The sequence below is a fragment of the Garra rufa genome, chromosome 19 (genome assembly GCF_049309525.1).
Source record: "Garra rufa chromosome 19, GarRuf1.0, whole genome shotgun sequence".
Taxonomy (NCBI): Eukaryota; Metazoa; Chordata; class Actinopteri; order Cypriniformes; family Cyprinidae; genus Garra; species Garra rufa.
In genome coordinates, this window is record NC_133379.1 from 41,897,299 (window position 1) to 41,910,265 (window position 12,967).

Sequence of the window (12,967 nt, forward strand, 5' to 3'; positions counted from 1 at the left end):
CATCTATAGCTACTATGTCTAAAAGGTATTATCATCTGTCAAATAATATGTAAATAAGACCAAATGTGTGAGCAAACAAGAGTTGTGGCCTGTTACATTCCCGCTTTTTTTGTTTCCATGGCGATGTGTTTGCCAATGGCGCCACCTCGAGGAATATGGCGGGAACTACCGCTCAACCGCCTGCTGCTATTCCTCATTCGTGCAGCAGGTGTCTCTCTGTGAGGAAAAAAAGAGGAAGTACAGCATCTTTCATTTACAGATGATGAAAAGAGTTCAGTTTAAGTTACCACAGGAAGAGCACAAAACGATCCAAAGCAGATGAAAATATCGCGGTACTTTATTTTAATCCATCGTAGATGTACAATTCACGTATTTTTAAAGTACCATACTATGTCTAAAAAGTATGATCATGGGTCAAATAATATGTAAATAAGACCAAATGTGTGAGCAAACAGAAGTTGTGGCCTGTTACGTAACGTAGGTGGGTGTGTGCGTGTGTTTAGCTCCAGCTCGCAGCATCCGCGGCAGTAATGGCGGCGGATCCGGTTACCGCTTCGATCAGATGTTGATCAGCTGGATTGATTCTGTCTGTCCGATCATCCGCTGACCGCTGGAAACCGCTCGCGTCCAAACAAACCGATCATCTGAACCGAGTCATCATCCGATTGAAGGCGGATTAAAGCGCGTGCATGACGGGAAACTGAAGCGGCAGAATCATGGATGTGTTCGGCTTTCTCAATCTAAATGAACTCGCTCTCGGGCTGTCAAACCTCTCCATGTTCCCCTACTTCGACATGGCGCATTATATCATATCAGTGATGAGTCTGAGAGAGCAGCCAGGTAAGAGAAACTACATCGAATCATCTCTATTATATTTCTGAATTTAACTACATGTACTTATAATGTCGTTAAATTCTTAATTATTGTTTTATTAGTGCTTTGACAGGTTTTCAACACTCTTTAGCACATTAAATGTGCGTTTTCTCTTTGTATTTAATTATCAAAGCTGTGCTAATAATCCTATGTATTGTGTTTGATGCATGCATTTCATCCTGTTTGTTATAGTTTCTTTCAACCAAGCGGGTGAAGTAACCGTGCACGCGCACACGTGTATAAACAGTGCAGCGCGCGTGCACTACACTGTTTATCAGTGGCTTAAAATAGTTGCAAAATGACCAATAGTGAGGTTCTGTTCTCATTAGAATGCATTTGTGTTTAGAATATAATGCATCAAGACTAGAGCAAGTCAGTGTGTGTTGATGATCAAAGTCCAAAGGGAAGTGAAAAGAGTGCATTTAATCATTAACTCTCTGTCAATATTGCCTCTTTGCTTTTCTCATGGAAGCATGCAGATGTGTGGTTAAACATGCATTTTCGTTGGAGTCACAAATCCTGTTTGGCGGGTCGTTTTGCATTAACCGAACATGAATTAACTCTCATGCATTTGCATTAACCAAAGTATGGCACTTTGCTCTTTTACTGAGCTGGGTTTGTGTACACATCAGAGCAGTAATGCATGCCTCTGCCCTATTGTATTAGCTGTGGCAGCTGCAGTAAATCACAGGCTATTTTAGAGCCTCTGCCCTGCGTGGAATCCCATTTCTCCTGACCTGTTCTCTTCTATTGTCCAGCACGTTACTGAAATGTCTGTAGGGGGAATGAGACTCAACGCGTTCTTGTGTTTAGATCCATTGGGAAGAAAGTTTCAGGTTCAACGTGTTTCTGTTTTACCTGGAACATACTGACTCCTACCTTATCCAATGCAATAATATACCTGCAGTGACTGTTAATAGTCTGTTTTCCAAGAAGAAAGTTTTTGAGTGGTTATCTGTTAAAAGTTTGTTTTGTGAGTGTTTAAGGTTTGCTGGCAGGTAGATGTACAGTAAATATTATTGGAAAGACACTACAGACAAAAACATGTTTTTTTCAAGCGCTGGTCAGCTTTGAGATTTTAATTACAGTACATTTCTTTAAAAGTTTTTTCTCCACTTCAGCAGCACTTACTTAAACCAAAATTTACAGGTTTATTCCTATCTATATTTTGAAGGTTTTTACAGAAGGGTTTGTTCATATTTCATTCACACTTATTTATATGTCATTTTATTCTTAAAAACATGGTAAAAATGCATATTTTTAAAGCAGTTGAGTTTGTTTCTCCACTTAAGTAGAACTTACATACACCAGACTTAGCAGGTTTATTCCTATCTATATTCTGAAGGTTTTTACTGAAGGGTTTGTTAATATGTCATTCACACTGATTAATAGGACAGTCTATTTATAAAAACATGGTGAAAATTTATATTTCTAAAGCTGGTGAGTTGTTCACTTCAGCAGCACTTACATAGACCAAAACTTACAGTTTTATTCCTCTCTTTATTCCGAAGGTTTTTACTGAAGGGTTTGTTCATATTTCATTCACACTGATATATAGGACATTATATTATTAAAAACATGGTGAAAATGCATATTTTTAAATCCTGCAAGTTTGTTTTTCCCCTTCAGTAGCACTTGCATACACCAAAACTTACAGTTTTATTCCTGTCTACGTTCTGAAGGTTTTTACTGAAGGACTTGTTCATATTACACTAATTTATAGGACATTTTATTCTTAAAAACATGGTGAAAATGCATATTTCTAAAGCCTGTAAGTTTGTTTCTTCACTTCAGCAGCAGTTCCAAAAACCAAAATTTACAGGTTTATTCCTGTCTATATTCTAAATGTTTTTATTGAGGGATTTGTTCATATTTCATTCATACTGATTTATAGGACATTTTATTCTTAAAAACATGCATATTTTTAAAGCCGGTGAGTTTATTTCTCCACTTAAGTATAAGTTACACCAGACTTAGCAGTTTTTTTGCTATCTATATTCTGTAGGTTTTTACTGAGGGATTTATTATTATGTAATTCACACTGATTTGTAGGACATTATATTCATAAAAAACATGGTGAAAATGCATATTTTTAAATCCTGCAAGTTTGTTTCTCCACTTCAGAAACACTTGCATACACCCAAACTTACAGTTTTATTCCTCTCTATATTATGAAGGTTTTTACAAAAGGACTTGTTCATTTTACACTAATTTATAGGACATTATATTATTGAAAACATGGTGAAAATGCTTATTTTGAAATCCTCCAAGTTTGTTTCTCCCCTTTATTAGCACTTGCATACACCCAAACTTACAGTTTTATTCCTGTCTATGTTCTGAAGGTTTTTACTGAAGGACTTGTTCATATTACACTAATTTATAGGACATTATATTCTTAAAAAACATGGTAAAAAATGCATATTTTTAAGTCGGTGAGTTTGTTTCTCCACTTCAGCAGAACTTACATACACTAAAACTTACAGTTGTATTCCTCTCTATATTCTGGAGGTTTTTACTGTGGGATTTGTTCTTATATCATTCAGATTTATGAAAATGTCTCTCTTTTTCTGCCTGTTGACAGTATTTTCAGATTTTTCTTAATTTTTGGAGAGATTCTGGAGAAATCCAAGATCTTGTTTGGGAAAAACCTTTTTAAACCTTGCTCTATCCAATGTTCAGTTTTCTGGAAATGTATAGCAAATGAGTGCATATTTAATTAGATATTTATACATAACTTAACCGAACATAACAGAAAACTTTTTTTAATTAAAAAAAAAGTTTGCAACTCTTAATATAATCAACCAACTGGGGAAGTATGGTGAAATTGATTAGTTTAATGTTTTTCCCTATTCTTCTTTCAAATCATGTCTTAAAGACAACAGACATAACCTAAAACCACAAAACCCAGGTTTCATTTCACTATTTCCACTATCATCCAGACGGACCCCTTTTGTTGTGCATGAGTAACCAAATGTTTTCATTGCATTTCATGAAAGGATTAATGAAACGGCAGGCCAGTTTGCTGGCTCACTTCAGTGTGTTCTGGTTTCCCAAGCAACGTTTATTCCATGAAGAATGTGTTTAGCAGGCAGTTCAGCGTCTTTCTTTCTAATAAAGACAGAGAGTGTTCTGGAAAAGCCTTCTTTCCTGTTTCTGTCTGCTCTCGCTTGGGGAGTTTTTCCCCGAGTGCTGCGTGTCACTTCCTGCTCTCAGACTCATGCATGTTTAATGGAAGCAGTGTTCTGTGGAAGCAGAAACTCATTCTGTTCTGGTCTTCAGCTCACAGAACTACCAGAATGTCTCTTCTGTTTTTGTTATACTCTTACAAAAATGGTCTGTGGCAGTACTGTGGTGCAGAAATATGCTTTAATATTGCATAGTGCTGAATGATTACTTGTTTGCACACCATGGTTTTTACATGGTACTTAAAGAATACATGGTGCATGGCCAAAAACCATTCTAAAGTACTATATTACTCTTTAAGAGTCACTTCAGTTTGTTTATTCATTTAAGTAATCTAAAATTGAAAATCTGTTTACTAAATGCATGTTTTAGGTCTTATTGTGACATATTCATCATGCACATTTATTATTATTATTTATTTATTTTTTTGTTTTTACGTTTTATCTTGTAAAACTTGTTTCAGTGCGACTTTAATTTATTATCTGATCCCTCTCCCAAACTTTTAAGTTTTTTTTTCACAGTCATTTCTGTTTGTTTATTTATTTAAATAAATTAAAATTGATCATCTACTTTTTTAAATGCATGTTAGATCTTATTGTGACAGATTCATCCATGCATATTTATTTTATAATTAATTTTTTTAATGTTTTATCTTGTAAGACTTGTTTGAGTGTGACTTTAATTCTTTATTTGATCACACTCCCAACATTTTTTGAATTTTTGGAATCTCAGAATTGGATTAAGAATACAAAATGCTGTATTTATTTTTGAGATGATGACAGGATGCCACTCATTGGATGTAATGAGGTCATGTGACAAATGTATTCAGAACAACAATGTAGCAAACTAATTCTATTTTGTATCATGCAATAATTTCTGTTCACTTTAAACAGGAAGAAACCATTAACAACACTAAAGCAACTGCATAGCAATGACTTGGAACACCTTAGTAATCACTTTATTTGTGAAAATTGTTGAATATTTCTAATTTACGTTCATCAATGTACATGCAGAGGTTATAGTAGATATGTTTTGGAAATATATGCATATGCATTTTATTTTGACTAACAAATGAATCCCCTTTGGTTTCCATGCAGTTTGCCAAAAATCAACACTTTGTAGCCTGTCAAACTAAATTTAAGGCTCAAAGTTTAAATTTGAGACTCGACATTGAGACTTATCTTCTGAATTGTGCAAGGAAAATTCACTGTTTTATTATCTAGTTGTTGCACAGTCATAAATATCAGTCAAAGGTTGTTGGTTTTGGGATTTCGATTACTAGACTATTGCAGCACAGAAAGGAAAAGATTGAGAAACTCATTTTAGCCTCACAGGGGTTTGAGGAAAAAGACATGACGAAAAGGCAGAAGTTTTTCAAATAGCAATAGATAACACTAAGTACAAGTGTAAATGTGACCCTGGACCCCAAAACCAGTCTTAAGTAGCACTGATGTATTTGTAGCAATAGTCAGAAATACATTGTATGAGTCAAAATGAGCATTTTACTTTTTTATGGCAAATTTATGTCATTAGGATATTTAGTAAAGATCATGTTCCATGAACATATTTTGTGCATTTTCTACTGTAAATATATCAAAAATTAATTTCTGATTAGTAATATGCATTGCTAAGAACTTAATTTGGACAACTTTAAAGGTGATTTTCTCAATATTTAGATTTTTTTTTTTTTTTGCACCTTCAGATTGCAGATTTTCAAATAGTTGTATCTCAAACCAAAAATCCTATCCTAACAAACATACATCATTAAAAGCTTATATATTCAGCTTTTAGATGACGTATAAAGCTCAATTAAACCATAAAACCCTTATGACTGGTTTTGTGGTCCTGAATCCGTGTATCATTTGTCCTTTCCATTTTCAATTGATAAATGAAAATCAAAAAAATGAAAATCTGATTGGTTTTTTTGTTATTTGATTTTGTATAAGAAACGAAAAATGAAAATTGTCTTGTTTTTCATATTTAAAAATTTCGTTTTGGATCAAAAATACAAGATTGAAAAGGGTCCACACAACAGAATCTGTTTTTAATATTTAATTGCTGGGTTGTGCGTCACCCTGTGGAAGCCCGTTTCCGCCACTGAATAAAAAAAACAATAATAATATTGCGACCTTTTTTTCTCAGAATTGCAAGTTATACAGTCAGAATTGCAAGATATAAAGTCAGAATTATGAGAAAAAAGTCAGAAGTCTGACTTTTTTTCTCGCAATTTACTTCATATCTCACAATTCTGACTTTTGTTTCTGTTCATTTGTGACACTTTCTGGCAAAGTACAATAGGAAAGGAGATCTTGTCTTGTTAAAACGACATATTATGTTATGAAAACGATATGATTTTCCCGTTATAGAAAATATATGATTACACGTGAGCGAGCTATAGGCGATTGTCCGCGATTGTTCTCGGGTGGGCGGATTACAGAGGAAATAAATAATAATGTCTTCTTTATTTTATGTACTTTTATGTACAATAACAACACAACGTTATAAAATGCTTTTGTAAAAATACAGGGTGCGCTGTCTCGCCTTATGTCTATAGTCATAAACAAAACAAAATTATAATAATAGGCAAATTATTATTATTATTATTATTATTTATTTATTTATTTATTTTTATTATAAAATCTCATTTAAGATTATCAACATTTCTGAATAATCCACTCAAAAATTGGAATATTTATTAGGATCACTTAAGTTTGATGTAACTGCAAATCGAAATAAAAGCAGAAAGAATTAAAGAAATATAAAAAAAATATAATAACGCCTAATAATCATATCTTATTATTATTATTATAATTATTTCGTATTTTTGTTTGTGGGTAAAACAAACGAGCTATTGCTTTAATATTTGTTTAACACGGGCGCCCTTGATACTTAGTCTGATTATATATAAATTCTATACTATTTATTATATATTATTACATTATATCTTTAGCTGAATCAAGCGGCGGCATCGGGTTGTTCTTCTGGGTTAAATTCCAGGCTTTACACTGTGGAAATATAGGCTGCGCTGGCTCTGGGTGTAAGCACAATGGTACAGGGTTACAGATAATGAACTCACACGAGAAAGACTGTACACTCTTGTTGGATTTATACGAATTAAATGAACACAATTTGTTTTCTATTGTTTTATTGAAGTAGACCTTTCAAGCTGTCTATAGACGTTGCGACAGCGCACCCTGTATTTTTACAAAAGCATATTATAACGTCGTGTTGTTATTGTGGAAGTACATAAAATAAAGAAGACATTTATATGTATTTCCTCTGTAATCCGCCCACCCGAGAAGTGCAGTGTTGCGCTTTATATGAGATGTACATTTGCAAGAAATATAGCCAACCATTATGAAGAAACGTTATTTTGACTAATTTGCAGAGCGGTACATTAGACGAACATTTATTCTGCATGATGGTACAGACAGTAAAGACGAAAAATGAACAAAAAATTACGAAAATTCTGTCTTATGTTTTTCCCATTTTTAAAACAGAAGGAAATCATCATAATACATAATACAATCAAATCGTTTGTCATTTCTCTTTATTTCTTTCGGATAGTATTTGGATTTGCTGTTAGTCATATCCTCTGGGTCTGAGTGCAGTTATTGGAGACAGATTAATCCTAATGAACATGCTGCTACAACTGAAACCATTACATTAAAATACTTAAAACAGTGTATTTCTATAACTTCAGCAGCCTGCAGATCCTCCTTTATGTCAGGACTGTGGCGAAGGCAGCGCGGACAATCGCCTATAGCTCGCTCACATGTAATCATATATTTTCTATAACGGGAAAATCATATCGTTTTCATAACATAATATGTCGTTTTAACAAGACAAGAACTCCTTTCCTATTGTACTTTGCCAGAGTGTCACAAATGAACGAAAAAAAGTCAGAATTGCGATATAAAAAAGAATTGTGACTTTTTTTCTCGCAATTGTCACTTTATATCTCGCAGTTCTGACTTTATAACTGGCAATTGCGACTTTATATCTCGCAATTCTGACTATATAACTTGCAATTCTGAGAAAAAAAGTAGCAATATATATATAGGCCTATTATTATTTTTTTTATTCAGTGGCGGAAACGGGCTTCCACAGGGTGACGCACAACCCAGCAATAAAATATTAAAAACAGATTCTGTTGTGTGGACCCATTTCAATCTTGTATTTTTGATCCAAAACGAAATTTTAAAATATTGATAAACAAGATAATTTTCATTTTTCGTTTCTGATTCAAAATCAAATAACAAAAAAACCAATCAGATTTTCATTTTTTGATTTTCATTTATCAATTGAAAATGGAAAGGACGAATGATACACGGATTGTCCTGGGTCACAAATAATGTTATTTAATAACAACAAACAAAATGTTGTTATAAAATTTTTGTGTTATTTTATTGTTTTAGATACTATTTCTACTTATAGTTTTTGTGCAATTTTGCAGCTAATTTTACAACTAAAAATATGTGGGTCAAATTGACTTTATTAGAAATAAAGCAGTAAAAACAGATTGCAATTTTTTAATTTCTCACTTTTTTCAGTTTTTACTTTCATACTTTCAGTTTTCTGTTGAATTACATACAAACCAATGTGAGTCAGTTTTGAGATTCTAGATTATTAAATAGTTGTATCTCAACCAAATATTGTCCTATATCCTAACAAACTATACATCAATGAAAGCTTATATATTCAGCTTTTAGATGGCGTATAAAGCTCAATAAAAAAAAAAAATAATAATAAAAAAAAACTTATGACTGGTTTTGTGGTCCTGGGTCACAAATAATGTTATTTAATAACAACAAACAAAATGTTGTTATTAAAATGTTTTGTTATTTTAATGTTTTTAGTAGTTTTTGTGCAATTATGCAGCTAATTTTACAATTAAAAATATGTGGGTCAAATTGACTTAAAAAAAAAATAGAAATAAAGCAATAAAAACAGATTGCAATTTTTAAATTTCTCACTTTTTTCAGTTTTTACATTCATACCTTTGTTGAATTACATACAAACCAATGTGGTGCCCAGTTTTTAAACAGAGTAAGGAAGATGGACAGAAAATGCACAAATGTTGAATCAGTGCTAGTTGACTGTATATGTTCAGTTCTACATGAATGAACTCTTGTTGTCTGTAGTAATGCACTATTGTGATGATGTTGCAGGCGTCTCTCTCAGTGTCTGCAGGTAGACAGGTACGTTACTACAGCATGACTTTAACACACACATCTCATCTCATCTCATGCTGTTCTGCCTCTGTGTGGTTTATCTGTAGATTAACGTCTGTTGGTCAAAGGAGCCTTGCAACACAAGGATAGTGTGATGAGTGTTTGCAAGCGTGTGTGTGTTGATGCATTAACTCTGCTTTGGTCTGGTGTCTCGATGTCAGTCGTTCATTTAGTGCTGTATAGTGGCTGCATGCGGTTGCATCATGTGATCAGAATGAATCCCACTTTCCCATCAAAACGTGTTGATCGAGTGTGTCGTCATCCGGGATGCGGTTGCATCACATGACCTGATTAAATCCATGAAGGGCGCCAGGTTTATCTGTGTTCAGAGGTGTGTTTGAGTGTTCAGCAGGTGTTACAGCTGTCAGAGATCAGTCACTGCAAAGCAGATATCAGGCTTCGACTTCTGAAAAGGTCGACTTTTGAGACTCTTGAGCTCTTGTCAGTTTCGTGATTCTATTATATGATAAACTTTTTCATCATCCAGCTTCAGTCTGCTAAATTACACAAGAAGATATTAAGATGTTATTAACATTAACATGATTCCCTGTAAACTGCTTTGAAACAATGTGTATGGTAAAAAGTGCTATATACAGTAAATTAATTTGATTTGACTTGAGGCAGTTAGTATTTTTATTAGTTTAATTGAGGTTAAAGACTATGGAAGCCCAATTCTACCACTGAATTAAAAAAAAGTGTGACTTAACTCACAACTCAAAAAACAAGACTTTTTTTATTGGAATTGCATTATATAAACTCACAATTCCCAGTTATAGTCAAGTTCTGAAGATTCTGACTTTATAACTCGCAATTGTGGATTTATATCTCACAGTTCTGACAAAGAAGTCAGAATTGTGTGACATAGACTCACAATTCCAGCTATAAATTCAGAACTGTGAGATATAAACTCGCAATTCCATGTTATAAAGTCAGAATCCTCAGAACTGGATTTTATAACTCGCAATTGTGGATTTATATCTCAAAGTTCTGACAAAAAAAGTCAGAATTGTGTGACATAGACTCACAATTGCACTTTCAAAGTCAGAATAGCATGATATGAACTTAGAATTCTGAGACATTAAGTCGCAATTGCATGATATAAACTTATAAACGTATAAAGTCCCGCAATTCTGACTTTATATTTATATTTTATATTTTGCATTTATATCTCACAGTTCTGAGAAAAAAAGTCAAAATTGTGTGATAAAAATTGTGATATAAATAAAATTCAGAACTGCGAGATATAAACTCGCAATTGTGAGTTATAAAGTCAGAATCTTCAGAATTGGATTTTATAACTCACAATTGTGACTTTATATCTCATAGTTCTGAGAAAAAAGTCAGAATTGTGTGATATAACCTCCTAATTCTGAGAAACAAAGTCGCAGCTGCTTGATATAAACTCACAATTGTGAGTTATAAAGTCAGAATCTTCAGAACTGGAGTTTATAACTCACAATTGTGACTTTATATCCTACAATTCTGACTTTATTTCTAGCAGTTCTGATTTTATACCTTGCAATTGTGCATTTATATCTCACAGTTCTGAGAAAAAAGTCAGAATTGCAAGTTTATTCAACGCAATTCTGAGAAAAAAGTCAGAACTGTGAGATGAAAAAGTCGCAATTTTCATTTAAATTTTTTATTTAGTGGCAGAAACAGCTTCAATAAAAGGCTAAATGTGACCCCGGACCCACAAAACCAGTCATAAGGGTCATTTCTTAGAAATTGGATACATCAGGCTGAGTAAATAAGCTTTCCGTTGATGTAGGACAGTATTTGGCCGAGATACAACTATCTGAAAATCTGGATTCTGAGGGTGCAAAAAATCTAAATATGGAGATAAAGTTGTTAGCAATGCTACTAATCAAAAATTATGTTTTGATATAATTACAGTAGGAAATGTAGAAAATATGTTAACTAAATATGATCTTAATGTCCTCATGATTTTTGGCATAAAAGAAAAATCGATAATTTTGACCCATACAATGTATTTTTGTCTATTGCTACTTAAGGCTGGTTTTGTGCTCCAGGGTCATAAATTGTAAAGCCTTACAAACAACTGGGATTTTATTTTTAATCCTTTTTTAAATCGCAGTTGCAATTTTGCAAGTCATTGAGCTCTAGATGATCCTCATTCATAGTCATGTGTTCAGTCTGATCTCAAAGCAGTGATATAAACGCAATCATGCTTTATCTGTTGGTCTCAATGTGTCTGAGATATTCTGAGTGTTTCTAAATGATGATCGATGACTCTTGTTGTGATGTAATTACGTTTGATTTTGAATCAGACCGTCTTTTAGCCCCAGTTGCACAAGTTTACTCCACTCTCTGAATAATGGGGACATTGCAAAAACATCTGTTGTTTTATTCACAGCTAGTTTTAAATGCTATAAACCAAACTTGACATAAAACTGCATTTTTGCATTAAAAAAAAATCTCCAAACACAGGGCTCTACTCTTTTTTATATTTTTCGAAGCACAGTCAAAATTTTAGGAGCACCTTCTAATCAATAATAAAAACATCTGATCAAAAAAAATAGCTTTTCCATTATGAGGTGATTATTTATAGATATACAGGGGAATTTTACCTTAAAGATTTGTACCTTTGTAATGGCATTTTTCTAACTTTATTAAAAGTATATCATCTTTTTTTGTCAAATTAAAAAAAAAAAAAATTTATAAGCTTTTAACAATTTCTAATTAAAACAGCAGAATAAGAATAAGTTACCAATCAAATGAAATCAGTAACAAAATACAAAAGTGGCTTGTAGGTCTATTTTAATTTGTTTAGTGAGGCTCAGGGGTGGCATGAGTGCAATTGAATTGATAAATTCATTTTTAGATTAGTGTTTTAAATATATAATTTTGAATATAGAAATATTAAATGATTTAAATAACTTAAATACTTTTAAAACTAAATCTGCCTGTAGGTGGCAACAAGTCACTGATTTAATTACTCAATCATTCTTTCAGATTTGTTTGAACGGTCTTTATGATTGGGAAATTGAATCATTTCACTAGATTTGTTTAAAAATGCACATTCATTTATAAACAAAACAGCTCTGTGTTCAAATAGAGATGTTCAGCGGCTCAGATGTGACTTGTTTTAAATTATTTTAGCCGACCAAATAGAGCTAAATCAGGCAATAGTCTTATAATCAGACAATGTAAGTCTCCTAATATTAACTTCTTGTTGATGCAATTATTGTATTAAATCAATATCTCATTTACAAGCTCCCTTAAAAGCTGTCACTCATCTTAGTTCATCACAATCTCACAAAGCTCCATTATAATCAACTGAGCTCTCTCCACTGCACAATCAATCTCTTACACTCTCTCTACTCTTTGTTTATGAAAGGATTCATGAAGTATGACTTTGATACATTATTTAACGTTGCATAAACACAGAAACCTTTGAAGCTCCCCTCAGTGCAAACACACACTGCAAAAAATGCTTCTCTTAATTAGACTTTTTTCTTGTTTCCAGCCAAAATATCTACGAATTCTTAAATCAAGGATTTTTTAGACGAGTAAAAAAACAAGTCAAAATTAAGTAAGTTTTTGCTTAGAACAAGCAGAATAATCCACCAATGGGGTAAGCCAGTAAATCTGGTTTCAAACAAAAAAAAAAGATTATTTTTCTTACCCCATTGGCAGGTTATTTTAATGGTTTC

The 12,967-nt window shown here is 32.9% G+C and overlaps 1 protein-coding gene across 1 annotated transcript in view; it reads left to right on the forward strand.

The window, feature by feature from the left end:
- Positions 1-492: 492 nt before the first annotated feature.
- Positions 493-12,967, forward strand: part of tmem38b (transmembrane protein 38B) — a 28,132-nt gene continuing 15,657 nt past the window's right edge. Inside the window, exon 1 of the mRNA XM_073824910.1 lies at positions 493-840. Within this exon, the coding sequence (XP_073681011.1) occupies positions 717-840 (124 nt within the window). The 5' untranslated portion in view covers positions 493-716. The remainder of the gene's footprint in view (positions 841-12,967) is intronic.